Consider the following 26,157-nt stretch of genomic DNA (forward strand, 5'->3'; position numbering starts at 1 on the left):
AACAGGGCAACAGAACCTCTTCATTAAACATTTTATTGAAACCAATACAAGCACCATGCTTAGCAAAAAAGATTTGGTTTAAGGTAGACATGCTATGTGAACTCACGGAGACTGAACGGCACGTGGAAGTTGTACTGGTTATGGACACGGTCATGGAATTGCCAGGTTCTCAGTGAACTTCTCACGCCTCCTTCCACCTGCTGCACTGGCACCAGCCTGGACCTTGTCAGAGTCCAGATCACCGAACAAAAGCAAGAGTTCCACCGCGCCCCTTCACCTCCCACACCTCCATTTCACAGTTACTACATGGATGCACCAAAACCACATCGCGTGACATCTCTTTTTTGAGCGCACTAAGCGAGGAACTGACTCCCTTGCTTCTGTATGTTTAATCCAGACTCCTTTTACTGGTTTATCATTGTTTCTGGACCAGCTTTTTTACAGTTAAAGATACAAAAATGGAATCTGGTACAAATCCAGGAGATGCTCCTTTGGAGAAGTGAAAAGGTGTCAACACCCGCATTATTGCCTACTTTGATAGATCAAAACAGCATTCGTGATCCAGAAAACACACTTAAACTGTCAAATACCAGCATTTAATTTCTTTTTGTTAAAAATATTCAAACAATACAAGTCCATTTTATGGGCTGACATGCAAACTCATGCTTTAATTCAACTTACCCTCCATTAACAGGATTACAAGAACTGTACCCCAGCTAACTATTCAATATTTAAAGCAAACCAGATTAATTGTGGCAGAAGTCTCCCACGATGAGAGACCTTTAACTCCAAGCCAAGGATTTTATGGCTGATCTATCAACTCCTGAAAAATAGGAGCTCAAACCGGAAAACGCTGACTCTCAGACTTTTAGCTACAAAGGCTCCCATTGGTGGCATTAGTTAATTTATGTTGTCCTTCAGTTTGAACCTTCTCTAGAGATCAGAAAATAAGACAAATGCACGATTATGGATGGGTGACTCGCATGTAAAGCGCAGTCAGAACATACTGGCCTTCTGAACACGGACACGGCTGCCTCCCACACATCTTCAGGGGCAGCAGTACAGAAAATACAGTTCTAAAGATAAGGTGAGAAAATACATTATGAAAACAAGTATTATTTGTGCAGGAAAGACTTTGACATAATTTATGTCTTTGTTTAATCAAGTATTAGCACTGCCTGTACCTAGAGAACTCGGGACAGGGAGCAGCCGGCAGTTGTGTCAAGAGACTGCATTAAAAAGAAGGAAACCACAAACAAGCCTAGAACAGCAAACATCTTCTGCACACTCCTTCTCCAAGTACCTGTAGCTGCTTCCTCACTTCCACAGCTCAGAGAGAGGAAGAAGCTACCAAGCAAGATTGTTTGAAGAATAAAACCAGTGGGCTGAGCAGCACCAACATCGCTTTTCACAGGGAAGTGGGCTCTGAACACTTGGCAGGATTTGTTCACCTTTTGCAAGGCCTGAGGGGCAGCACCCAAGGCAGAAAGTGGAGGCGACAAGAACATCCAAAGCGAAAAGAGCTCAGGCTGAAGATACAGCCACAAGCAGCAATCTTTTCCCAGCAGAAGGTGGAGTGATCCAGAGACGAGGAATCAAATTCAGTCATTTGCCTGGAGCAGCTCCTCCCTTCTCCTCCCGAGACAGACTCCTTTTTTGCGCCAGCCTGAGCAAGCTGCAGTTGGCTGCTGCCAGCCCACCAATGTACAAAGGACAATCAAAGTTATTAATCTGGTTTTCCCCACCGCGAATCAAGCTGAACATTACAAGCAGCAGCTTCCCTCTCTCCCACGCTGTACTCTTGACAGGCTTCACCTTTAGCACAATGCCAGCAAAACAAGATCCTTGCTGTTTCATGATTGATGCTTAGAACGAGACTATTCTTTAAGCCGAAGTCTTATTTATGCAATGCTTGTCACAAAAGACATTGTTTTTATTGATCTCTAGTACAGAACAATCAAGTAACAGTTTCATAATCAACACTTATTTTATCCAGGGAAATGAAATTGTTTTTCCAGTTCACTACGTTACCAGAGAAATGTAAATTTAATTACAAGCATTTCTTTCCTGCACTGAAAGATCGATTTAACTGGATCATTTGAACATGTATTTTGAAAAGCTCCTCTCAAGTCAGATTTGTATACAAATTAATGAGCAGTAACATCAAACTAAAGATGAGATTTATCAACACTGCGGACCTTTGCAAATGAATTCCTTGTGATCTTAAAGGAATTAAGTGTTTTAACAACTAACGCAACGTATGTTTACGAATGAAAAATTAACCTCCTTTAAGGAAAGGTTTCACAGCATGAAATACTGGCCTCCAAATTGAACATTGCACTCCTCCTCACTGAACAGATTTGTTAGGGCAGCTGTATTTTAAGGTACGTTATCAACAGGAAGCTGCTCTTACGCAGATCCTCAGTGGCACAAGACACTCACGAGCAAGATAGTGAGATACTGTCACATGAGCACTCCCTTCGCCATTGCACAGGCTGAACAGGTCCTGCATCAGACAACTACTCTATTCTATATAAAACAGACCTGTAAAAAGACTGGTTACTTATAAAAGTTAAATACTATTTTCACATTAGAATATTTGCTGTTTCAAAGAGATGACCTGTAAGTAAACGAAAATGAAATGATCACGTATGCAAAAGCTTCATCTGGAATGTAATTTTGACCAACAAGCAGTTAAGAAAGTTAAGAGACTGTAATTAAAGTACTCAAAAGCTATGAGTGGCCAACTTTTATAACAAAAGAGATATAAATCATCCATTATCATGAAAAGCTTTAACCTCCCAACTCCTACAAATGGAGTAGATGACTGAATTCCAAAGAAAATGAGGTCAGCTTTTCTTTTTTCAGATGTCAACTGCAACACCAGGCACTAGGAAAAAATAGTTACTCGGATTCTTTAACAAAATTTATACCAAATTTGTAGTAAGTGGCAGTGTAAAATTCTCAAGTCATTTTAAAGCTAACAAATTAAAGGCACACAGGATTAACAGGTGTCCATATAAGAGGAAATGAGGAAAGAGGTAAACTTCTTAACAGTGTAATCAGTTATAGTTGCAAGACGTCTGGTACGAGAGTCACCAGAGTTGTAAATCAGCCCTTAGTTATCACCTAGTTCCTGTAAGGCTGTTATCAGCACGAGAACTGGACAGCCAAAGCTTTGCCCTGAAATTTAGAGAGATTGACTCAGTCAACTGAGGAATCACTGGAATGACACAAATTAGTAACAGGAATTTGAGGAAGTTCACGTGGACTTAATGGAAAGATAAACAGATGGATTGGCTGTACAAAGGTTTTGTCTTGTGAATACTAAATGCTTCCAGAGAGTAGTTTTCAAAATTGAGAAGAAATAAAGTCAAAAAAGTCTGAGAAGTTAAGAGACAGTACACGATTTCTGCATATAAATGGCTGGAATATGTCATAAGGGTGCATTTGTAGCTCAGAAAAAGTTAGCGTCAGCTTCCAAATTACATTTGTAGATAGTTATAAATCCAGAACGGAGCTATTTCAGTTATAGAAATATTAGTCACAAGAGTGCAAAAGGAGTCCCTGCAGAGGAGTATTCCCTTTTGACAGGTACAAATAAGGAAACAGCTGCAAAGATTTGTTACTTCAAGGAGACAGATCTGCTATTCTTTGCACAAACTTTGCACAAGGGATATGCTGCAGGAGACAGCTGTAAATACAGTGCATTTCTTAGATGTAAGTATTCATGTCTGGTTCCAGTATTATCAGGATGGTACATAAATACTTGTGACAGAGGTTTTCTTAGTGGAAGAAGCCCAGTTTCTCACGCAGCCATTCTTCAGTTAGATCTTCTGTATTTCTTATTTCAAATACCTAAACAAAATTTCACAGCATGAATTCTTGAAGTGGTGGTACTTTGAAGGGATAAGAACATAATACAATCAATAACTTCCCACACAGGTCCTTTGAGTTGTAAGAAACCAGGATCCAACCCAGAGTTCTCATGTGCTTTCTTGAAAGGATGGCTTAATATTCATAAGATCATGGAATTGTTTGGTTGGAAAAGACCTCCAAAATCAGTGCTGAAGTAATGTCAGTGGAAAACACACAAGACTAAGTGGCAAGGAGTATAATATCATTCTAGCTTGAACAAGAACCCTATAATTCCTATTCCTAGGCTTCATTCTTCTCCTTTAGGAATATGTGAGAAACAGCACACATACGTGTCAAAATTACTCTGAAGTGGCACCATCTCACATGCATTATCTCAGCAAGAACACTGTCTCTTTGAAGAACACAAATGAGTTTAACTTCTGGGTTGAATTAAACCCAAAGTTCAGTTATTCCTCCTTTGAAATGAAATAAACCCATAGCATTCATAATCCATAAATCTAGTAGCATACGCTTTTCCCTCTAAGAAACGAGGCTGGGATACCTCAAAATAGAAAACTTAAAAAAACCCCAACAAACAAATCCAAAAACCACCAAGTCAAAGCTTTGCAGAAGCCTTAAACAAACCTTTAACACAGCCTTGAAGCAGAAAACAAGATCAGAGACACCAATATGCTCTTTGCATTCCAAATAAGCAAGCAGCTGTTCTGTTCGGGTTTTTAATAGCCTTGGGGAGAGGCTGAGTTAATTCTGTACCGCGCTAACTGCAGTCTTTGAGATGCCCACAGATGGATCACGTTTTCACAAGAGTAAGTAAATTTTACAAATCCATAGGTCTCCAAAAGTGTTCCTCTAGGCAATGAAAACAGAAAAAGATTGCACCTAGAGATTGATTCTGACACGCTGAAAATGAAGCTATGTCAGCACTAGAGCTGTTACCTGCCCTCCTAACAGCGTGAAGCACAGCTGCAAAAAGCACGCTCGGGCCACGGGAATGATGGGATTCTGTAAGACTCACAAAACAAGCTTCTCTGCGAAGATGCTCTTTGGAATTTACGTCCTGTTTAGTCCCATCCTCAGCTGTTTCACCATTTTAATCTTCTTCAGGAAACAATCCAAGTTTCATACCTTTTCTTCCTCATTTTCCATCTCTGCTTGAGTGGGCTCTGGACATTGCTGCTTGTATTCAGATAGTGATCCACTACTATCACAATTAATACTGATTTGGGGTTTTAAATTAAAACATAAGGAGAAATCCCAAAATTCCATACAATAAGAACAGAATAGCTTAACAGAAGCCAAGCTGCTAAGCAAACCACTGAAAAAATGAGAGGACTCCGTTGAGTCACGTGCAGAAATCACACCAGCAGGAAGTCACGGCATGAGCTAAAATGAAACAGCTCAGGGAGTGGCAAGAATAAAGCACATTTGAAGAGCAAGTCAGCAACTCGAACTGGAGACAGACTGTCTTCTCCAGCTAGATGATCATGGACCTCCACACCCATTCCAAGGCTTTCATTCAAAAGACTTTCAGACTGAATTTCTCCTCCATGACAGATGACAGTACCTCCAACACCACTAACCCCCAGGCTTTCAGCTCCTCAGCAACTCTTCCTTCTCACTCAGTCCTGTTGGACTGGATGATCTTAAAGGTCTCTTCCAACCCCAATGATTCTACGATAACCCCCTTCTTCCTCCTCAAGGAATTCTTCCTTTCTATCAAAGATGCTAGAGTTCTCAGTCCTCTAAAATACAGTCTCAACAGGCTTAAAAAATTATTTCTTGGGGCTGTATTAATTCCTGTCATCTTATCTTCTGTTCCCCTATTTACTCCTGCCAACCTGATGTCTAATTTAAAACAGGGAGGTCCTTTCTTATGAGGTTCAGCCAGAAGAGGCAGAAGTTTACAGTTCTCTTAGTGCTGCAATAAACACTTTTACTGGGATGTTACAGCACATAAAGTCAGGACAAGGATGACCAAAAGGGAATGGTGCTGCTGAGGAACAGTGAAGTCATTTCACATTCTAGGAAAAACCTGCAGGGACCACTGACTCCATTGAGCTTTAACTAACAAACTGAGGTGCTGGTTAAGCAGAGATTTCAAAGATCTCCCAAATGTCAACAGGTGGCAATTAAAAAAAAATATATCTAGACCTAGTGCATGCAATGATTTATTCTGGTCTCAATAGTGGAGGAAGGAAACAGAGGATTTAGGATTGTTCAGCACTACGTGTTACTGATTCTGAAGGCATATACAACCCCATAAAACATGCAGCGAAACCAGCTCACACCACACTAAGATTTTGTTCTATTCTACCCATCAATGAATTCATTCCCTGCAGTAAAGGCATCCATCCTACTGATGGACATTTTAGAGAACACGGTTCTTCTTGTACCCTACACCTCCAGAAATCTCCACATCTACAACTCTTCTTCCTAACACAGAACCTGTTCACTCTAATTACAAAGCCTCAGAACACCCTTCTTGCAATAGGTGCAAGCAAGACACAAAAGAAAGAGCTTCTGTGACTTGTATTTAAGGGGGAGGGAGTTATTTCAACTGGTCAGTTATACCTTCGTGAGTTCAGCTGTCTGTACAAGCTTATTCTTGCTTCCAGCATACATCATCTGCTGCTCAGGCTTACATCCTGTAGTTGTGTGGAAAAAAAAAAGGGATTTTAGTTATTTTGACTGCAGCACTTCAAAAATAACAAATTTTTCTTTTCTAAAGAATCCAAATCAAAACCTGAAGCTTCTGTTCATAAGTGACCCATTTCTTCAGATACTTTGTCACCCTTGCTCTTACTTTCACATCTAGTACTTAAAAATCATTTCCAGAAGCTACTGTTGTGCACGTTGAGTTGGTGTTTTCCACATGCACCTGTATTTCTGCTTAGAGCTAACATCAAACATTGCAGCAGTCACTTGCCATGAGCTGACGGTGAAGAGGGAGCTAATATAGTAGAATCCCCTCTGCCAAAGGTCTCCAGCTAATTCCACAACTGTACAGTGCCCTGCTTCCAGCAGTGGCGTAAGCAAATCTAGCCTGAAGGTTCTGAAACAGTATTTGAGTATTAAGCACCTATTTCTCCCAGAGCAAAGAACATTCCTGAATTTACAGCACATGGGAACCACCATTCACAATGTTCACTCACCAACTGGACTGGAGAAGATAAAGCATAACGGATAAGAGACTCTTCCATCATCATGCTGATACTTGTAACTATAAACAATAAATGTTTTTTCTGAGGTTAAAGAAACTAAGAAATTAATGATTTTATTAGGTGATCAGAGTCCTTGGTGATCAGAGGTTGGTGCGGCCACAAATAAATATGGCATTATAGAAGATATTTTAGATTTGATAAGTCATCCCTCTGTTCTCACTTCCATACCTGACTTTCACAACTGATCCCACCTGTCCCCACCAACCTCTACCACAGCTGGTGTGAGGCTGTCTCTGTATCACTGTTTCACATCAGAGCTAAAATCACCCTTTCATCACAAATATTCCTCTCCCAGCTTTGTAAAAAGACTTCCTACACCCACCAATGAGTTTCTGGCATAGTGAAAACTAAATTCTTTCTTTGCAGACTAAGCACTTCATTGTTTCAGGTGTTTTGTGGAGTTTGAACTCAAGTTCTAGCTAGGGCTCCTGCTTTACAGCCTCCTACTGCACTATGGTCATGAAAGGAAAGATTCAGAGTGGCACGTGGAATAGTGCCAGCTAATTTTTGAGGATAATGGAGGCACATATTTTCTTCCCTTTCTAACTTAAGCACCCCTCTTGTTTCATCGAGTTAAAGGATAACTTACTTCTCCCTTTTATTTAAATACAAGGATTCTTCCCCAGCTCAGATGCCCACAGCACTCCTGAGATCAGTAACTGCAGCAAAACAGCAAGGGTCACTTGCTGAGAAAGTACCAGACCAGATCCCAAGTCACACCGGCACTTAGCTATGTTTAGAAGTAGCCATACACAAAACTGGTGCACCCACTTCTTTATACTAGTGGTAAACTGGCTTTTCTTTACCTCCCCGAACTTTATATAGTCTAAGAGGAAATAAAACCTCAGGAGAGGCTTAAATGTGCCAGTCACAGTTCCAGCAAGGACAAACGTTCAGTGCACCACGAGGACGGATCCCTAGGTTACCTCACAAATCACACACCAGTAAAGTCATACTACAAGCCCGTATTGGCCTAAAAAGGTGAAGTCCAACTCTGAACATCCTGAACAGTTTCCAGGCGTGAGCAAGGCCAAATGCCAGCAGCACAAGAAGGATATCGAGGTTGTCTCTCAGGCAGCTCGTCTTTTAGCTCATCAGGAGAAATACCCTGGTAACAGGAAACACAACAACACTTGAACAGAGGCTCGTGCACTTGCAGGTGCACTGTGAAGGCTAAAGCAGAGTAACGGAACAGTGATGCGGCTGTAAATCAGCTGTACTCCTACAGCTGAACCGATAACGATCTCACACAAATTACCAGAGCACTTTAGGAAATCTTGTGTGCCAACAGATTCCTATGACTACACACAGAATTAATGTTAGCGTGAATAATCTTCCCTATTTTAGGCATAACTAGTTTAGAAAACATTTTTGGCTCTAGTTGGAGATGCTGGCAGCTACCACGCTTCTAACTCCAATGCTAAACAAAAGTAAGGAAGCACACGCTAAAAAGCATCTGTTAAAATCAGCTGCATAAACGCTGCTTTTGCAAAATTCAGTCCTTCTTCTTTGAGCAAGCAAAAGAGAGTCCCCATTCTATTTCAACGTTACATTAACTTCTACATTCTGGCGAATAAGAGCTATGGATAATGCTCAAATCCCTGGGAAAGATTTAATTTTTCTCTGCGTACCATTAAGACACACGACATGCTGGGCTGACCTTATTATGCCACCTATCAAATCTAGAGTCTGCAGAGGATTAGTGATCCTCGCTTCTAATTGATGGCAGATCAGCTCAGAGTCAGACACGCAGATCCACGTGGAAACAGCAAGAATTCCTTCAAAAAGCAAACGGATGCCAAAGACGCCGTTTACATAGCTGTATCGTAAGGGCTTTTAAGTAACTTTTTTGCGCAGTTAGTCAACTCGACTGCTTCTGCATAGTCCCACCATTAACAGTGCTGTGCTTTACATGCAGTGACCATGCATTTAAGTAAATTCATGACCCAAATTAGATTAAGAGTTTGATAACAATTTGAAACTAAGGCAGTACCTTAGAGACAATAATACATTGCAGGCTGAAGATACTCTTATTTACAATTCATTTAACAAACCTCATGCTCCTCATCCAGCACCACCAACTGCTTATCCTTGTCGATTTTCACTAGAAATCAAAACAAAACACATATCAGTGTTTTTTCAATCGATTAATACAGTGTGTGCATGAAACTTTAACATTCCCTCCGCAAGAATATTCCTTGTGCTTCCGTTCTGCTTCTTTTATCTACCCCATGACTTAACAAAATCACTGAAGTCAAGAGAAATGCACAGCCCAAGTGCTGTGCACTCCAATGCACCCTTCTCAAATGTCAAAGACTCCTCTACTTAAAGGCTGCAAAATTTATAAACTCAAAATGACTCTGCCTTGACATTTTTTACTGTCATTTTACAACCAGTGGTAGACTCTGAGCTGCAATTAAGTACAAACACTCTACTAAGAGCAGATCAAGTCTGGTATCATGAGAACAGCGTTGCTTTACTATTAAAACTACAGGCAGAATTGGAAACACTGAAGTTAATACAAAAAGCAGACCCTTGGCGGACATTTACCTGCTAAAGCAGCAGCATAAATAGGAAGGAAAAGAGGACACAGAGTTTTCTGCAAGATCTTGCCATTTTTGTCAGACGTGTTTTTAACTTACTTATAATGGCAGCATTGTTGGTTTCTTTACGAAACCGGAATTTTCTCAGTTTCTCCACCAGGTCTTCAGCAACATCGCAAACCACCAGAGATTCACTCTGCAAAAGGGAAATGGCAGAGCTAAAGATAAACCTTTCTAGCAAACCAGAAAAAACACCCTTGTCACACATGTGTCCACAAATCCTACTGAGGCGGAACCGCACGCAGCTCGTCCAAAGTTTCAGAGCATACGCATAAACCAGAAAAACCATTGATGAAAGCAGTTTCAAAAACACAAACCCAGAACATTTATCTGTTTTACTGTCCCTCCCCAAAGCCACACAACTAACTAAGAATATTTATTAGCTACTCCTGAAGTGGGATTATCTTCTAGCTCTTAGAAGTAAACAAATTTTGCAGTCTATTTGCCAAGACAAGGCCTGCAATAAGGAAGCCCCTTAGAATGGCAATGAACTGGCCAAAACAACTTAAGCATTTAAAATAACAGGAGCTCCTATCAGCATTTTAGAAGAAGAGAGCAAGCAGGGCTCACTGCTGACTTTTACCCACAGCAGCACTAACTGAATGTTTGAGATTTGCACACACAGAAAGCATTTAAGCCATTTTAATCAAGAAGCACACGTTCCTTCCCCCATGTGTTTATGAGTCTCTAACTCCAAGTGTTCAGAAGAAATGTCCAGATAACATATTAGTCATCGCACTGAAGATGGGGAAGGAAATGAATATTTCACAAGCAACCATGCAGGTTATCTTCTACGACACATGCAATTTTTACACTGTACCAAGCCAACCGCTGCCATTTCCTGAGCAACATTTTACACACACACCCTCTGTCACTACAATGGAGATGGCAAGCCAGCCAGAAGCAGAAAAGTTATTTAATGCAGAGTCGTGGAACACTTTGGGTTGGAAGTGACCTTAAAAATCATACACTTCCAACCCCCCTGCCATGGACAGGGACACCTCCCAATGGATCAGGTCGCTCGGTTATTAACAGCAATCACAGAGTGAACCTCTGTTCTCCAAGTACTCTAGAGCTGTCTTCCAGCCTTGAAATGCAGACATAGAATCACATCTACTCTCTGCAAACTTGTCCACATCTGGAGTGTTGCTGACATATCATATGACAAACCACAGGCACTGGCTGCACCTCCAAAGTTACTTGTGCGTAAAACTACCCCAGCTTTGAGGCCTTGAGCAGCTGGATCCAGTGGGAAATGTCCCTGCCCATGGCAGAGGGGTTGGAACTGGATGGGCTTTGAGAACCCTTCGAACCCAAACCATTCCATGATCCTATGTACACTAGAAATAGAGCACTGTCAGTTTAAGTTACCTCTGACCACGACTTCAATCTCCAGCTTATTCATACTATTTTACATTCCTAAGGCATCAAGGCCTTTGTGCCAGAACAACTGTGTTTCAAGACTGCTTTAAAAAAAATTGCTCAAACTCCATAACCGGTTGCAGGATTACTTATCACAAGCTCCACTGAAGAGCTGTTTTTTTGAGACAAATCACTGCTTACACAAACAAGCTGATGCGGAATGCGAGGAGACAAAACTCAAGAGCTGAAATGGCACCTTTCTTCTCTCTCAAAAAGGAGCGTCTCTCCCTCCACACCGCCAAAAATCACCTTGCAAATATCCTGTGTTTGTCATTGCTCCTAAAAAGGCTTCCACCTGGATCAAATTCTGGCACAAAGGCTTGTGCCTCTGCTTCCTTTCAACAGCCGGAGAGGAAATCAGGCTCTGCTGTGAGAAGACAGGTCAGGCACTGTGTATGCAGCCTTCATTGTGCTTCCCCATAACTAGAAAGATTGGTTTTGGCTCTCAAATGTCATTAATATGTTTTTGGTATCCACAAATGTCATTAATACCCACTCTCACTCTCACCAGGAGGTCTCTACTTAAAACACCACAGAAACAAAGGCTACATTTTAAAGCTGAAGCTATACTCTGTATCAAATGCTCTTTTCCAAAGGAAGCATTTCTCCCAGTTCTCTAGGATCAGGAGCTTCCCAACACCTTCCAGCAGACACTGCAGGCTAAGCAGTGCTCCATGCAGCCACACAAATATAAATCCTTAAAAGAAGTTGAAGGCTGTGCCTGCAAAACACATGGTGACATCAGATTTGGATCATCTGCCAGGGCTAAGCTGGCTCACCAGTGCCTGGTTCAATAAAAACTAAGGAAAGCTGAGCCAGGAAGCAGGAGCGCTGCACAGACAGCAGGTGCAGCTGCTGAACAAGGCAGAGGGTGCTGCTCTCGGTCGCTCTCAGCCACCATCCTCACCATTACCCTTCACAATTTCCCAACACATACTGAGACATTTGCTGGACAGAGCAGGTCGCCACTTCCTTTTTAAACAGCTCTTTCCTCACTCTCCCCCCCACAGGCTGCCAGCGCCCAGCAGGAAAACACCCCAAGAGGTCCCTTTGCCAGCAGTGCAGCAGGCGAGCCCAGCACAACTAGGCAGAACCCCCAGACCAAAGGGCACCAGCTGCCCCTGAGAAGAATAGGGCAGAGAACGATGCCCACCCCTCCCAAGGCACTTGCTCTCTCCTCAGACCCTTCCTCTCCATCCTGCCAGGCCTGGCTGCCCACGGACACCAGCCTCATGCCTCAGCTGTGGAATCCCTGGCTCAATTCTCCCCCCATCTTTCTCCTCAGGGCCCAGACACCCCAGATGCCACCCCCATCTCAGGACCTGGATCTTGACACTCCACACTCTCCTCAAGGGCTGGACCTCAACACCCCCACCCCACCTTCTCAGGGTCCATCCCCCTAGAGTCCAGACCCCCACATCCACCTCCCTTCTCAGGGCCTGGACCCAAACACTTCCTGCCCCACCTCGGAGCACAGACCTCCTAGACTTGACCCCCTTCCCTCTCCTTAGGGCTTGGGCCCCAACATCCCTCCTTTCAGAGCCCAGACACCCCCACCTCTCAGGGCCGGACCCTGACATCCCCACCACCAGGGCCCAGACTTCAACACCACCCCCTCCTCAGGACCCCAAACTCACTCCTTCTCCTCCTCCTCAGGGCTCAGACCTGGACACCCCCATTTCAAAGCCCAGACACCTCTTCTCACAGGGGCTAAATCCTCAGAGCCTGACTCTCCCTCTCAGGGCCCAGACTGTGACACCCACCCCTCCTCAGGGCTTAGTACCCTGACCTTGACCACCCCACCTCCTCAGGGCCTGGACCTGGACACTGCCCCCTTCAGAACTCAGACACACACCCCTGTCAGGGCCTGGACCCTCAGACCCCAATCCCTCTGTACCCCCAGGGCCTGGACCCTGACACCCCCTCCTTCTTAAGATCCAGGCCCAGAGACAGACACCCCCCATCTCCCTCTGAGAGCCCAGATCCTCTAATTCCAATACCCCCTTCCTCTAAGGACCTGAAACCCATACGCCTCCCCACTCCATCCCCTGAGGGCTTGGATCCTCAGATCCCAAATCTCCACCCTCGTCTCCTCCTCAGGGCCTGGACACCGACCCCGCAACCTGGCCTCAGGGCCAAACCATCCCTTCCCTCTCTCGGGGCCCAGCCCCCAGCTCCCCCTAACCCACCAGGTCCCAGACTGCCCCCACCTTGAGGGTCCAACCTCCTTGACATGCCACATGCCTCACCAGGGCCTGAGCGTCGACACCACCCCCTCCTCAGGACCCCGACCACCCTCACCTCCTCAAAGCCCAAACATCCGCTCCTCTCAGGACCCAGACTCTCAGAGCCTGACACCTCTGATCCCCTCCTCACTATCCTCTGCCTCTCAGGGCCTAGACCCTGACACTCCCCCTACCCTCTCCCAACGGGGCCTTGCCCCTACTCTTCCCTTCAGTGTCCAGACCCCAACATATCCCCCTCAGAGCCAGGGACTCTGATCCCTCTCAGAGCCAGGACCCCTAGATCCCCCTGAGGCCAGGACCTCTCGATCCTCCTGGGGCCAGGACACCCCGATTCCTCAGAACCAGGATTCCAAACCCCCAATCCCCCTGCATCCAGGATCCCCGATTCCCTCAGAGCCGGGACCCCCCGATCCCCCTGGAGGCAGGACCCCTGAACCCTCAGAACCCCCGATCCCCCTCAGAGCCAGGACACTCAAACTCTCACAACCAGGATCCCCAACCCCTGAATCCCCCTCAGAACCCCCGATCCCCCTCAGAGCCGGGACCCCCGAACCCTCAGAACCCTCGATCCCCCTCAGAGCCGGGACCCCCGAACCCTCAGAACCCTCGATCCCCTTCAGAGCCAGGACCCCCGACCCCCTCAGAGCCAACACCCCCTGAATCCCCTTCAGAGCCGAGACCCCCTGAATCCCCCTCAGAGCCGGGACCTCCCGAATCCCCCTCAGAGCCAGACCCCCCCGAATTCCCTGGATCCCAAGCCCCGCTCGCCCCTCACCATGCTGCGCGCGCCCCAACCGCCGCTCGCGCGCGCCCAACGGAAGCCGCTGCCACCTCCTCCTCCTCCTCCTCCCCCCCCCGCCCCGCCCCCCGCACTGCGCGTGCGCCGCGGAGACCCCGCCTCCTCCTCCCTCCCAGCCAATCGGCGCCGCGCGCCTAGCCCCGCCCCCGGCCTAGCCCCGCCCCCTGGCCTCCCGCCGCCGACGGGGGCCGCGGAGGGTCAAGAAGGTCGGGGGGCGGCCGCGGGGCACGGAGTCAGAGAATCGCTAGGTTGGAAAAAAGCCCTGGAAAAGGATGACCAGGAAAGTCGTCGCCGCTGCCCCATCCCTGGAAGCGTTCAAGGCCAGGTCGCATGGTGCCTTGAGCAGCCTCATCCGGTGGGAAGCGTCCCTGCCCACGGCACGGGGTTGGAACTGGATGGGCTTTAAGATCTTGTTCTATGATTCCATGAAATGCTTTGTCCTGACCCAGGCTGCTGGGGAGGCTTCGGTGGAAATAGGAGAGGGAGCCCCGCCTGGGCTGTCGGTGAGCAGCAGAGCCCCGCCCCTTGGCTGTCAATGGCCAATGGAGACCCCCCTCGCGCTGTCAATCAGCAGTTTAGCCCCGCCCCCTGGCGCTGTACAGCCAATGGAGCCCCGCCCCCTGGCGCTGTACAGCCAATGGAGCCCCGCCCCTTGACACTGAGCAGCCAATGAAGCCCCGCCCCGCCTGCCAATCAGCAATTTAGCCCCGCCCCCTTACTCTGAGCAGCCAATGGAGCCCCGCCCCGGGCGGTCAATCAACAGTTTAGCCACGCCCCTGCCTCTGAGCAGCCAATGGAGCCCCGCCCCCGGGCTGTCAATCATCGTCGCGGCCCCGCCCCTCTCCAGGCGCGCTGCGGGCCGCGCATGCGCGGTGCGGCGGGGCCCGCGCGGGGCGGGCGGTGCGGCCCCATGGCAGCCGGGTTGCTGGTGACGCTGTACGAGTACTCGCCGCTCTTCTACATCGCCGTGGTGTTCGTCTGCTTCCTCGTCACCAGCGGCCTCGTGCTGGGGTGGTGAGGCTGGGGAGGGAGAAAGGGGGAGCTGGGATCCCGTGGCCGTGGGAGCTGGGATGCCGTGGGAGTGGGAGCTGAGATCCCTTGGAAATTGGATCTGGGATCCCTTGGGAATGGGAGCTGGGATGCCGTGGGAATGGGAGCTGAGATCTCTGGGAATGGGAGCTGGGATCCCTAGGGATTGGGAGCTGGGATGCCGCGGGAATGGGAGCTGGGATCCCTAGGGATTGGGAGCTGGGGTGGGAAGGGGTTAGCAGTAGGGGTTTGATACAAGAAGTAGCTGCTGTTGCAAAAAGTGGAATATTTTCATAGAATCACTTGGTTGGAAAAGACCTTTGAGACCATCCACTCCAACCGTCCCTGTCCACTGCTAAACCAGATCCCCTCATCTACCTGTTTTGTAAACCCCTCCAGAGATGGTGGCTCCACTACCTGCCGGGGCAGCCTCTTCTAATGCTTCACCACTCTATCACTGAAGAAATTTTTCCTAATATCCAATCTAAGCCTCCCTTGGTGTGACTTGAGGCCATTTCCTCTCATCCTGTCACCTGGGAGAAGAGACCAGCACCCACCTCCTTACAGCCTCCTTTCAGGCAGCTGGAGACAGTGACAAGGTCTCCCCTCAGCCTCCTTTTCTCCAGGCTAAACGACCCCAGGTGTCTCAGCTGCCTCTCACAGCCCTTGTTCTCCAGCCCCTTCCCCAGCTTCATTCCCTTCTCTGGACGCGCTCCAGCCCCTCAATGTCCTTCTTATAGTGAGGGACCCAAAACTGAACCCAGGATTTAAGGTGCAGCCTCATCAGTGCCAAGTCCAGGGGCACAATCCCTTCCCTGCTCCTGCTGGTCATGCTCTTTCTGATCCAAGCCAAGATGCCACTGTCCTTCTTGGCCACCTGGGCCACTGTTGGCTCATGTTCAGCCGCTGTCACCCAGCACCCCCAGGCCCTTCTCTGCCAGGCAGCTTTCCAGCCACTCTCACTTTGACTGATGGTTTTCCACCCCTCCAACATGAATCCATAGAAGGCAGCCGGATGGCAGCGAAGGCTCTGCTTTTCCTCCTTGTTTTACACGCAGGAGTTGGAAGAGATTTTAAACTCGGGGAAAAAGCAGCAGTTAAGCCACAAAGTCTTTTGTTTGGTTCAGATCTGTATTGTACACAAAATTACTTAAGTGATTTTCAAACTGATGATGCTGAAGCCCGTTTTGGCTTGAGCCACTGGTGTGAGACCCATCTTACTGTAACAGCTGCTGTTGCAATGTAGGGAATGGAAACAATTGATGGAGGGAAGAGCCGATGCTTCCTGCCATTCAGAGTTTTCCAACACCTGACAGGCTGATGCCTGCACAAACCAAAATCCGAAGCCGTTAAACAGCCATCGCTTCATCAGTGCAGCAGCACAAAGTCAGGGCAGGGCAGTCTAAGCTAATTAATATCTGTTCTCTATAATGCATTAACAGAAGTCTTTCACAGCCTCTCCCTGCTGCCTCACTAATGAGGCAGGGCTGGATTAATGCAGTTAAGAAAATCCCTTCCGTCTCAAAGCAGTCTTCTGATTGTGTATCTGGGACGGTTTCTCTAATCAGCTTTTCGTCATTGAAAGTTATTGTTATCACCTTAAAAAGGGAATTAATTTTAGCTAAGCGTAAAAGAACGTCTGCTGTGGAGTTTGTTTTGTGGATCCTGATCCTCTGTAGTAGTTCCTTTAAAAGCCCCAAGCTATATGAAAATCTTGTTTTTTTCAGTTGATGTCAGGAATTAGCCCAAAGTGTTCTTTACTTCGATTTTTATTTTGATTCATAGAATTATAGAATGGTTTGGGTTGGAAGGGACCCTAAAGCCCATCCAGTTCCACCCCTGCCATGGGCAGGGACACCTCCTGCTGGATCAGGGGCTCCAAGCCCCATCCAACCTGGCCTTGAACCCCTCCAGGGATGGGGCAGCCGCATCTTCCCTGGACAACCTGGGCCAGGGCCTCCCCGCCCTCAGCATGAAGAATTTCTTCCTAACGTCTAGCATAAATCTCCCCCCTTCCAATTTAAAACCATTCCCCCCTTGTCCTTTCACTCCAGGCACTCGTAAAAAGTACCTCCCCATCTTTTCTGGAGCCCCTTTCAGTGCTGGAAGCTGCTCTGAGGTCTCCCCAGAGTCTTCTCCAGGCTGAGCAACCCCAACTCTTTCAGCCTGTCCTCATAGCAGAGGTGCTTCAGCCTTCAGATCATCTGATTCATGGAGTGTTTAAAGTTTTAAACTTTTGCTTCATTATCCTTTTTGGGTAAGAACATCACTTGGTGCTAGTTTTGGCTTTGATGGAACCTGAGAGTCTCAGCTTTGGTTTGGAGTCTTGGTTATTTTGGACATGTTTTTTGGCTCAAAGCAGAGGCTTTAGAGCCCCTGGTTTAATATCAGCGTATTATTGGAATTGGCTTTTGTGTGGGAAATGGGGATCTTGGCCTCCCATAAAAATGTCTTGCTGGCTGCAGTTGCGGTTAAAGCTGAATGATTTACTCTGAAGCCTTCATTTGAGCAGCCAGTCCATTAAAGCTGTTCGGTCTTTGCAAGCAGCGATGTTTTTGGTCCTGTGGCAGGACGTGCAGAGTATCACTGGGGAGGAAGCTCTGGCTGACCGCTTACCACTAGAGGGCATTAACTATTCTCATTAATTTTATTCCCTTTCTGGAAACCCAGGAGCCAAGTGTTCACCCTTTAAAGACTTTTTGTATCACTATGAAGTCTCTTCTACAAAAAGCTGGATTCGGATTGGCAGGCTGTATTCTACATGTGTCCTAGCAGATATTCTGCAGAACCAAGCCAGCTCTGTTTGTCCAAGGCCAGGTTGGATGGGACCTTGAGCGACCTGATCCAGTGGGAGGTGTCCCTGCCCATGGCAGGAGGGGTGGAACTGGATGGGCTTTGAGGTCCCTTCCAACCCAAACCATTCCATGGTTCTATTTGGAGCTGGAGAAAAATTCAAATGCGTCACCACTAAGGCTTAACCCACTTGTTCGTCTTGTTTCATGTCTCATAGTTTTGGTTTGGATGTTCCCGTTATTCTGCGAAACTCGGAAGAAACTGAATGCAGTGCAAGAGTATTGAAAAAGCAGATGAGACAAGTGAAGAATCCTTTTGGGTTAGAAATCCCTTATCCTGCTGCAGCTTCGGTAACAAGTCAGTGGATTTCTGATGTGCTTTGGTTTTGTCAGTTTGGGTTCCTGAACTTAGTGTGGGGTTAGCTCGATCTCACCCTTAGAATCATGGAATCGTTAAGGTTGGAAAAGACCTCTGAGCTCATCCAGTCCAACCATCAGCTTAATACCACTGTGCCTACTGAACCATGTCCCGAAGTGCTACGTCTACAGGCTTTTTGAAGCCTGCCAGGGTTAGAGACTCCACCACTGCCCTGGGCAGCCTCTTCCAATGCTTCACTGCTCTTTCAGTGAAGAAATATTTCCTAATATCCAATCCCTTTTCCTTTGTCAAAATCCCTCAGAAACATACTTTCTCCCATCATTCCATCAGTTAATTTTTGTGCAGGTTATAAAAGTAGTGCTTTTAAAAGCAAAATGTTTGGATACTTAAGAGCAGTTTAATTCTCATTAATGAAACACTTCCTGCTAAAACAGATTTTTCAGTTTGTGGGTTCCTGGCTGCCGTGGGTGGTTTTGTGAACTGTACTGAAGTGTAGAATTCTGTGGAATTCATTATAGGATATTTGCTGCCCACTGAAATCTGTGTCCAGATCTCCAGTGATATTTGGACGTGTAGTCCTTTAAAAGGAATATCTCCCTCCCTTTTGTGTCTGTGCTTCAATGGACATGGAATTTAAATATCTGTTTGGATCAGAAGTCAAATATTTCCTAACACCCTTGAGATCACCCACGTAGAAAGTGAAATCCAAGCCTTTCTTCGTCATTGAGGGGTAGTGAGCAAGGCTGAGCATCTCCCACCCACACAGATGCGGAGCCTTTTGTGAATGGGAAAAGGCAGCGGTGGTTTTACCCCTCCCCCTGCGTAAAAACAACAAGAAAAAGTACTGAAACTCAAGCCCGATAACTTTGCTGTCAGGTAACTTGGATAATTCAGGGAGCGCAGGGACAGGACGAGGGGAACACTTTTAAGCTGGAAGAGGGGAGATTGAGATGAAACCTTAGCAGGAAATGTTTTCCCGTGAGGGTGGGGAGGCCCAGGCCCAGGTTGCCCAGAGCAGGGGTGGCTGCCCCGTCCCTGGAGGGGTTCAAGGCCAGGTTGGATGGGGCTTGGAGCCCCTGAGCCAGTGGGAGGTGTCCCTGCCCGTGGCAGGGGTGGGACTGGATGGGCTTTGAGGTCCCTTCCAACCCAAACCATTCCATGATTTTATGATTTTTCCAGGCTTTTGAGCACTTGAAATTGGTGGGACTTTTCAAGAGTTCTGCTCCTGTTTGTGCACAAAGTATTTAGAATTCTGAATGATTCTGTGATTCTATGAGTTTAATGGCTGGATACCTGATGTTTAGAAAAGAAGAGGAACTGGTAGATCCTCATTATCCTCCCTCTGGATGATTGAGAGGGTCTCATTCTTTGAGACCACAGAGAGTGTTGTAGGCCGGTGATCCGATTAATACCATTATTTAAGGAGGGAATGGACTTTGGGCTAGAGGTTGTGCTCGGGTCTGCCAGGGAGTGTGTAAAATATTACCAGAAATTAAAATTGGCCCTTCATAAAATGCACACACTGCTTTTGTTCACTTAATTGGCTGTTTCATCTCTTTGCACCCTCTGCCTCTTCTCCATGGCTTTCCTAAGCACTGAACCTAGTCTGAGTTCTTAGAAGATTAAATTATACTAATAAAAATCAGGGACAGTGAAGTTGTTTTCTGCTTGTTGCCCTTTAAGAATGTACACTTAGCAATTCTAGAATTCCTGCATGTGATTGAGCTAACAAAATCCTTATCTTCTTTCTACAAGAGGGCATAACACTGACACCCGATTGCCTGGAAGACTGTGTTCTTACGTGCTACTGGGGCTGCAGCGTTCAGAAGCTCCACGAAGCATTGCAGAAACACGTCTACTGCTTTCGAATAAAGACTCCTCAGGCACTGGAGGACGCTCTATATAGCGAATACCTCTATCGACAGCAGTACTTGTATCCTTTTTTAGCTTGTTTTGACAAAATATGCTAATTTATTGGCACAGGGAATGCTGAGAGTTGTGAACATTCGGCAGCTCTCGGCACAATGTTTGTATTAACAAATATGATGAAAAATACTCTTATGAAACACTGTGTTTGTCTACAACTGCAGTGACACTGATTGTTTTCCATGACATGTATAAAGCATTAAAAAAAATGACAAGGAAGAGAAATATTGTCAGTTACCAGAAGATTTTGGCCTGGTGCCTAGATCTCGCTATCCATTGGTAGCATTGTTGACGTTGGCTGATGAAGAAGACAGAGAAATATATGATATTGTAAGTTGTATAAGAATATATTTTAAGGTCCCTGTATTTACTGCCGGAATGTTTCATAGAATCATAGAATGGTTTGGGTTGGAAGGGACCCTAAAGCCCATCCAGTCCCACCCCTGCCATGGGCAGGGACACCTCCCACTGGCTCAGGGGCTCCAAGCCCCATCCAGCCTGGCCTTGAACCCCTCCAGGGATGGGGCAGCCAGGATTTCTTGGAGCAACCTGGGCCAGTGCCTCACCACCCACTGGATCAGGAGGAATTCCTGCTTAATGTCTAACCTAAATCATGCTAATCTATTATTTAGTAGTGGACAGGTACGTTCGGACTTAATGATCTCAAAGGTCTTTCGCAATGTAGCAATTCTATGATTCTAAATCATCCCCCTTCCAATTTAAAGTCATTCCCCGTCGTCCTATGACTGCAGGCCCTGTTTCAGGAGACAGGCTTGGATAAAACCAAGGCTGAGAGAGTTGGTTGTTCAGCCTTGAGAAGAGAAGGGTCTGAGGAGACCTTATAGTGGCCTTCCAATACCTGAAGGGGCCACAAGAAAGCTGGAGAGGGACTGCTAACAAAGGCTTGTGGTGACAGGACGAGGGGGAATGGCTATAAACTGGAGAGGGGCAGATTTAGACTAGACGTAAGGAGGAGTTCCTTCACTATAAGAGTGGGGAGGCCCTGGCCCAGGTTGCCCAGAGCAGGGGTGGCTGCCCCATCCCTGGATGTGTTCAAGGCCAGGTTGGATGGGGTTTGGAGCCCCTGATCCAGTGGGAGATGTCCCTGCCATCACAGGGGGTTGGAACTGCACGATCTTTAAGGTCCTTTTCAACCCAAACTATTCTATGATTGCTTGAAAACCGCTTCCTTTCCCTAGAATTCAGTCCCTAACTTTGTCACTGATGACTCCAGGGGAGCAAGGATAATAGTTATGTAAAAAATTATGTCTGTCATTCCGAAGTTGCTTTTTATTTTCCCTGAGTAAAGGTCTCTTTGGTGAGCCCTGTGGTCAGACACGCTAGGGTTGTGGTAGGTTAGTAAGCTGTTACTTTGATTTTTCCAATCCCATAAACCTGTGGTGGAGCTCTTGTGCCGATATGATCTCTTGGATTGCTGTTGCCAAAGTAGGAGGATTTTTTTCTTAGTGTCTGGCACAGATATCAGAGCTGAATGCTGACTTGACTGCTGGGAACAGAGAAATTACCTCTGCAACAGCCTGGGTCTGTGTAACATGGGACGCAATGTCTCGCTGTAGCCAAGTCCAGGTCACATACAGGAAGGTGTGAAGGTCCTGCAGTAGGCTGATACGAGATACCCAGCGCCACAGAAAGGTTTCCTACTAATCTCTCACAGTTACAGCAGTTCCAGACTTGTCATATGCAGTTCATTATCCCTTCTAAATTCATTCTTTTTGGAATGATTTGGGGCACACTTTTATCTCCCTTCTTTTCATTTGATTGATGATCTGATAGCACTGACTGCTTGAACACAAACAAGCTTAGAAGCAAATTCATAGAATCACAGAATGCTTTGGGTTGGAAGGGACCTTTGCAGCCCATCCAGTTCAACCCCCCTGTAGTGTTCAGTGACAGTTTTGACTCAATCTGGTTGCTCAGATCCCCCTCCAATCTGACCTTGAATGTTTCCAGGGATGGGGCCAGCACTGCCTCCCTGGGCAACCCATGCCAGCGCATCACCACCTTCACAGTGAAAAACTTCTTCCTTATATATCTAAATCTACCCAGGGATGCCCCATCCCTGGAGGGGTTCAAGGCCAGGTTGGATGGGGCTTGGAGCCCCTGATCCAGTGGGAGGAGGGGGGTTGGAACTGGATGGGCTTTAAGGTCCTTTTCAACCCAAACCATTCCCTGATTCGATGATTACGTGGTGAATTCAGCCTTAGATCTGAGGCCTGGGTATAAAACAGAAGATGGAGAAGTAATTTGATTCTGGTGTGCAGGTGTTTACACCGAGAGAGAGAAAACTTGGTGCTCAAGGGGAAGGGATTCTGTAATCAAACGGCGTGGCAGTTCTGCTAGATCATACCAGAATATATTTCAATATTCTGTAGTAGAGGACAGCATAACAGAGGAGATGTTCGCTTGCAGATGGTGATGCCTGCGTTAGGAGCTGGTTCCACGCACAGTTAAAAAGTTGCCTAGGTGTCTGAACAAACTATGGGTTGAAAAAGCACTCGTGTTATGGTGGGATGACATGATGAGAACTGTTAGCTTTTCAAGTCTTATTATCCAAACACAAAATCTGTCCTTTTAATGGAGATCTTATGGCTTTCAGGTTCCAAACCGAAGCTACTAGTGTGAGGGAAGTTGTTACTTTTTTTTTTGAGGTATTGTGGTTAAGGAAAAAAGGACTTTATTGTGAAAGGATAGTAATTTCAGTTAGTGCAAGTCCATATATACAGACACATATATATTTAAACTCTGCATGTAATTAGCCAGGCAGTGGATTTTGAAGTGCAAGTCTGATTTGGCTTTGTAAACAAAACAGCTTTCTTCACTATTTCATTTCTCTTTTGACATTTTCTGAGAACTACAGTAATACTGAATTTTGCTTTTCCCCTGGTTTTCCGAGGCTATTCCGTGGTTTCAGCGTGGTGAGGGGCATTAGGCACAGCGTGCGAGCTCACTGTGCTTTTATTTTCAGACAAGTGACTCTTGAGTCAGCCTAGGGGGTCCTTCCATAACCCTTTCCAGAGAAATTTGTGTTTTGCTTGCAAGGCAATCGGTGACACTTCATAATCCCCAACATAGGAGGGTATGGAACTGTTGGAACGGGTCCAGAGGAAGCCCCGGAGATGATCCAAGGGCTGGAGCACCTCTGCTCTGAGGACAGGCTGAGAGAGTTGGAGTTGTTCAGCCTGGAGAAGGGAAGGCTCCAAGGAGATCTGAGGGAAGCTTCCAGCGCTGAAAGAGGCTCCAGGAAAGCTGGGGAGGGGCTCTTGATCAGGGAGGGCAGGGATAGGAGGAGGGGGAATGGTTTTCATCTGAAAGAGGGGAGATTGAGATGAAACCTTAGGAAAAAATATTTTCCTATGAGGGTGGGGAGGCCCTGGCCCAGGTTGCCCAGAGCAGGGGTGGCTGCCCCATCCCTGGAGGGGTTCAAGGTCAGGTTGGATGGGGCTTGGAGCCCCTGATCCAGTGGGAGGTGTCCCTGCCCATGGCAGGGGTGGGACTGGATGGGCTTTGAGGTCCCTTTCAACCCAAGCCATTCTATGATTCTATGATTGTTGGATTGTAACAAAAAGGAAAGTGATTAAACATAGCTTCTTTTTTTTGAGTAGATTGCGATGGTGGCTGTAATTCACATTCCTGACGAGAGCTACAGACTTTCCTGCAGAATATTATATCAGTACCTGCTTCTAGCTCAAGGTCAATACCATGATCTTAAGGTAAGCTGCGTCCTGAGGTGTCCCTGCCCATGGCAGAGGGTTGGAACTGGATGGGCTTTAAGGTCCCTTCCAACCCAAACCATTCTTTGATTCTGTGATTCTATGATTCACTTCTTCATTACTGTCGTAACAGAACAGTGTATGGTATTGATAAGTTAGAATTAGGCAAAATTGTTTCAGTTGACTTAAGTAGCATTCACTCAGAAATAGATTTATCGAAAGAAATGCTTGTCCTGACCATTTTTTTGCTGTCGGTGTTGATCCATGTAAACTTCCCTCTTGCTCCCCTTAAGCTTTCTGTTTACATGCGGTTGCCATTCTGAAAACTGCTCAAACTGAAGGGAAATACTGGGGCAGCTGCATTTTTCTCTCTGGGCATCTTTGCTGTATGGTAGTTTACTGGCTTTATTAAAAGATCACGCCCAGGAGCGGATAGAAGCGTCTCTCTAGACATAGAGAATGATGAAACAGAAACCTGAGCTGCTTAAAACCTGGGTGGTTCTGTTAATGTTCGTGCACGTGCATTGATTTGATGACTTATCTTTAATATTTTCCCAGTGTTTTATGTCATTTTATGCTTCTGAAATAGCTTTAACTGAAGGCCACTGTTTGACCCAGTGGAAACCAGTGAACCTGACCCAAGGCAACTTGCATTGCATGTGTGTGTGTTCAGGTATCGGGGGAGAGTCTGTGATTTCTAAATGGTTGTGTATATGTGTATTTTAGCAACTCTTCATGTCTGCAAATAGCACGATGCCCTCTCCAAGAGATACATCGCCCGGTGAGAGAAGCGCTGACAGGAGCTTGTTGGAAAAGGCCGGACTGGCTGAAGATGAACCAGAAATGCCCGAAGAAACCAATAAAGACTGTGTTGTTTGCCAGAACGGCGCGGTGAACTGGGTCCTCCTGCCCTGCCGGCACACATGCCTCTGTGATGGCTGCATTAAGTATTTCCAGCAGTGTCCGATGTGCAGGCAGTTTGTTCAAGAATCTTTTCCACTTTGCAGTAAAAAGGAGCAAGACGAAGATGAATCGCCCCGTATCTTGCAAGGTGTTCTTCCTGGAAGAGTTTTTTGACGGGGAGAGGGGAAAGAGAAGAACTGGGTGGAATGCACTGCAATTAAGCGTAGAAAACAGACTGTTTGTGGCAGGATGTGTAGCATTAACTTGTACGGGTTTGCTTTTTGTTGATAGGTAATTTTCAGCTCCCTCGTCTTCGCTCCATATGCTCACAGGAACACTACGTTTATCCATGCAGTGTGGACAGAAGTAGTGCGTAGTTCTTACAAACTATTCTATGATTTTCCCTCCAGTGGTGTCAAAAGCAATAAAAATGGCTGTTGAGAGGAGAAAGTATTGGTTTGCTTCTTAAGAGAGCTGGGGTTGCTTAACCTGGAGAAGAGGAGGCTGAGGGGAGACCTCATTGCTCCCTACAACTACCTGAAAGGAGGGAGCTGGGCTCTTCTCCCAAGTGACAGGGGACAGGACAAGAGGGAACGGCCTCAAGCTCTGCCAGGGGAGGTTCAGGCTGGACATTAGGAAAAAATTTTTCACGGAAAGGGTCATTGGGCACTGGCAGAGGCTGCCCAGGGAGGGGGTTGAGTTGCCTTCCCTGGAGGGGTTTAAGGGACAGGTGGACAAGATGCTGAGGGACATAGTTTAGTGATTGATAGGAATGGTTGGACTTGATGATCCGATGGATCTTCTCCAACCTGGTGATTCTATGATTCTGAAAGAGGAGAGCAGAGGAGCCTGTTAATGGCAGAAGGAATGAGAGCTGATGGCAGCAAGGCCGTACCTCAGGTAAGACACAACACACGTGGAACACCAGAGGTCTGATGCACCTTTAGCAGCCCCTGAGTTGCCTCTGCTAAGAGAGGTATAAAGCCCGCAAATAAATGGTGTATTCACCACTTGAGCGCTGGAGAACCAGCCTTAGGAGTGGCTGAGGCACATGGGGTTGTTTAGCCTGGAGAAAAGGAGGCTGAGGGGAGACCTTGGCTCTCTCTACAACTGCCTGAAAGGAGGTTGTAGCGAGGTGGGTGTTTGTCTCTCCTCTCCAGTAACGGGATGGGACGACAGGAAATTGTGGAGACATTTTACAGAGAAGAAGGCCTGGATGCTGTGGGT

General features: G+C 46.6%; 2 protein-coding genes across 2 annotated transcripts; one reads left to right on the forward strand and one right to left on the reverse strand.

Moving 5' to 3' along the window:
• Positions 1-17: 17 nt before the first annotated feature.
• GMFB (glia maturation factor beta) lies at positions 18-14,212 on the reverse strand. The gene is made up of 7 exons (XM_069856930.1): positions 14,147-14,212; positions 9,743-9,839; positions 9,155-9,204; positions 8,157-8,208; positions 7,032-7,112; positions 6,451-6,524; positions 18-3,858 (listed from the first exon to the last, which is right to left on the reverse strand). The coding sequence occupies exons 1-7, from the start codon at positions 14,147-14,149 to the stop codon at positions 3,787-3,789; spliced, it is 429 nt and encodes a 142-aa protein (XP_069713031.1). The 5' UTR covers positions 14,150-14,212; the 3' UTR covers positions 18-3,786.
• An 827-nt stretch (positions 14,213-15,039) lies between these two features.
• On the forward strand, positions 15,040-25,390 carry CGRRF1 (cell growth regulator with ring finger domain 1). Its single transcript, XM_069856903.1, has 6 exons — positions 15,040-15,184; positions 18,210-18,349; positions 20,126-20,303; positions 20,494-20,626; positions 23,920-24,027; positions 24,754-25,390. The coding sequence occupies exons 1-6, from the start codon at positions 15,081-15,083 to the stop codon at positions 25,102-25,104; spliced, it is 1,014 nt and encodes a 337-aa protein (XP_069713004.1). The 5' UTR covers positions 15,040-15,080; the 3' UTR covers positions 25,105-25,390.
• Positions 25,391-26,157: the final 767 nt, after the last annotated feature.

Source organism: Phaenicophaeus curvirostris, chromosome 5, assembly GCF_032191515.1.
Source record: "Phaenicophaeus curvirostris isolate KB17595 chromosome 5, BPBGC_Pcur_1.0, whole genome shotgun sequence".
In the NCBI taxonomy this organism is placed as follows: domain Eukaryota; kingdom Metazoa; phylum Chordata; class Aves; order Cuculiformes; family Cuculidae; genus Phaenicophaeus; species Phaenicophaeus curvirostris.

Coding starts and splice junctions, on each gene's coding strand:
- GMFB (XM_069856930.1), bottom strand. Junction 8,209..9,154: donor TGCTGGATGAGGAGCATGAG/GTTTGTTAAATG, acceptor TCCTGTTACCAG/GGTATTTCTCCTGATGAGCT. Junction 3,859..6,450: donor AGACAGCTGAACTCACGAAG/GTATAACTGACC, acceptor AATTTTGTTTAG/GTATTTGAAATAAGAAATAC.
- CGRRF1 (XM_069856903.1), top strand. CDS start 15,081: ATGGCAGCCGGGTTGCTGGTGACGCTGTACGAGTACTCGCCGCTCTTC. Junction 15,185..18,209: donor AGCGGCCTCGTGCTGGGGTG/GTGAGGCTGGGG, acceptor CATGTCTCATAG/TTTTGGTTTGGATGTTCCCG. Junction 24,028..24,753: donor GTCAATACCATGATCTTAAG/GTAAGCTGCGTC, acceptor TGTGTATTTTAG/CAACTCTTCATGTCTGCAAA.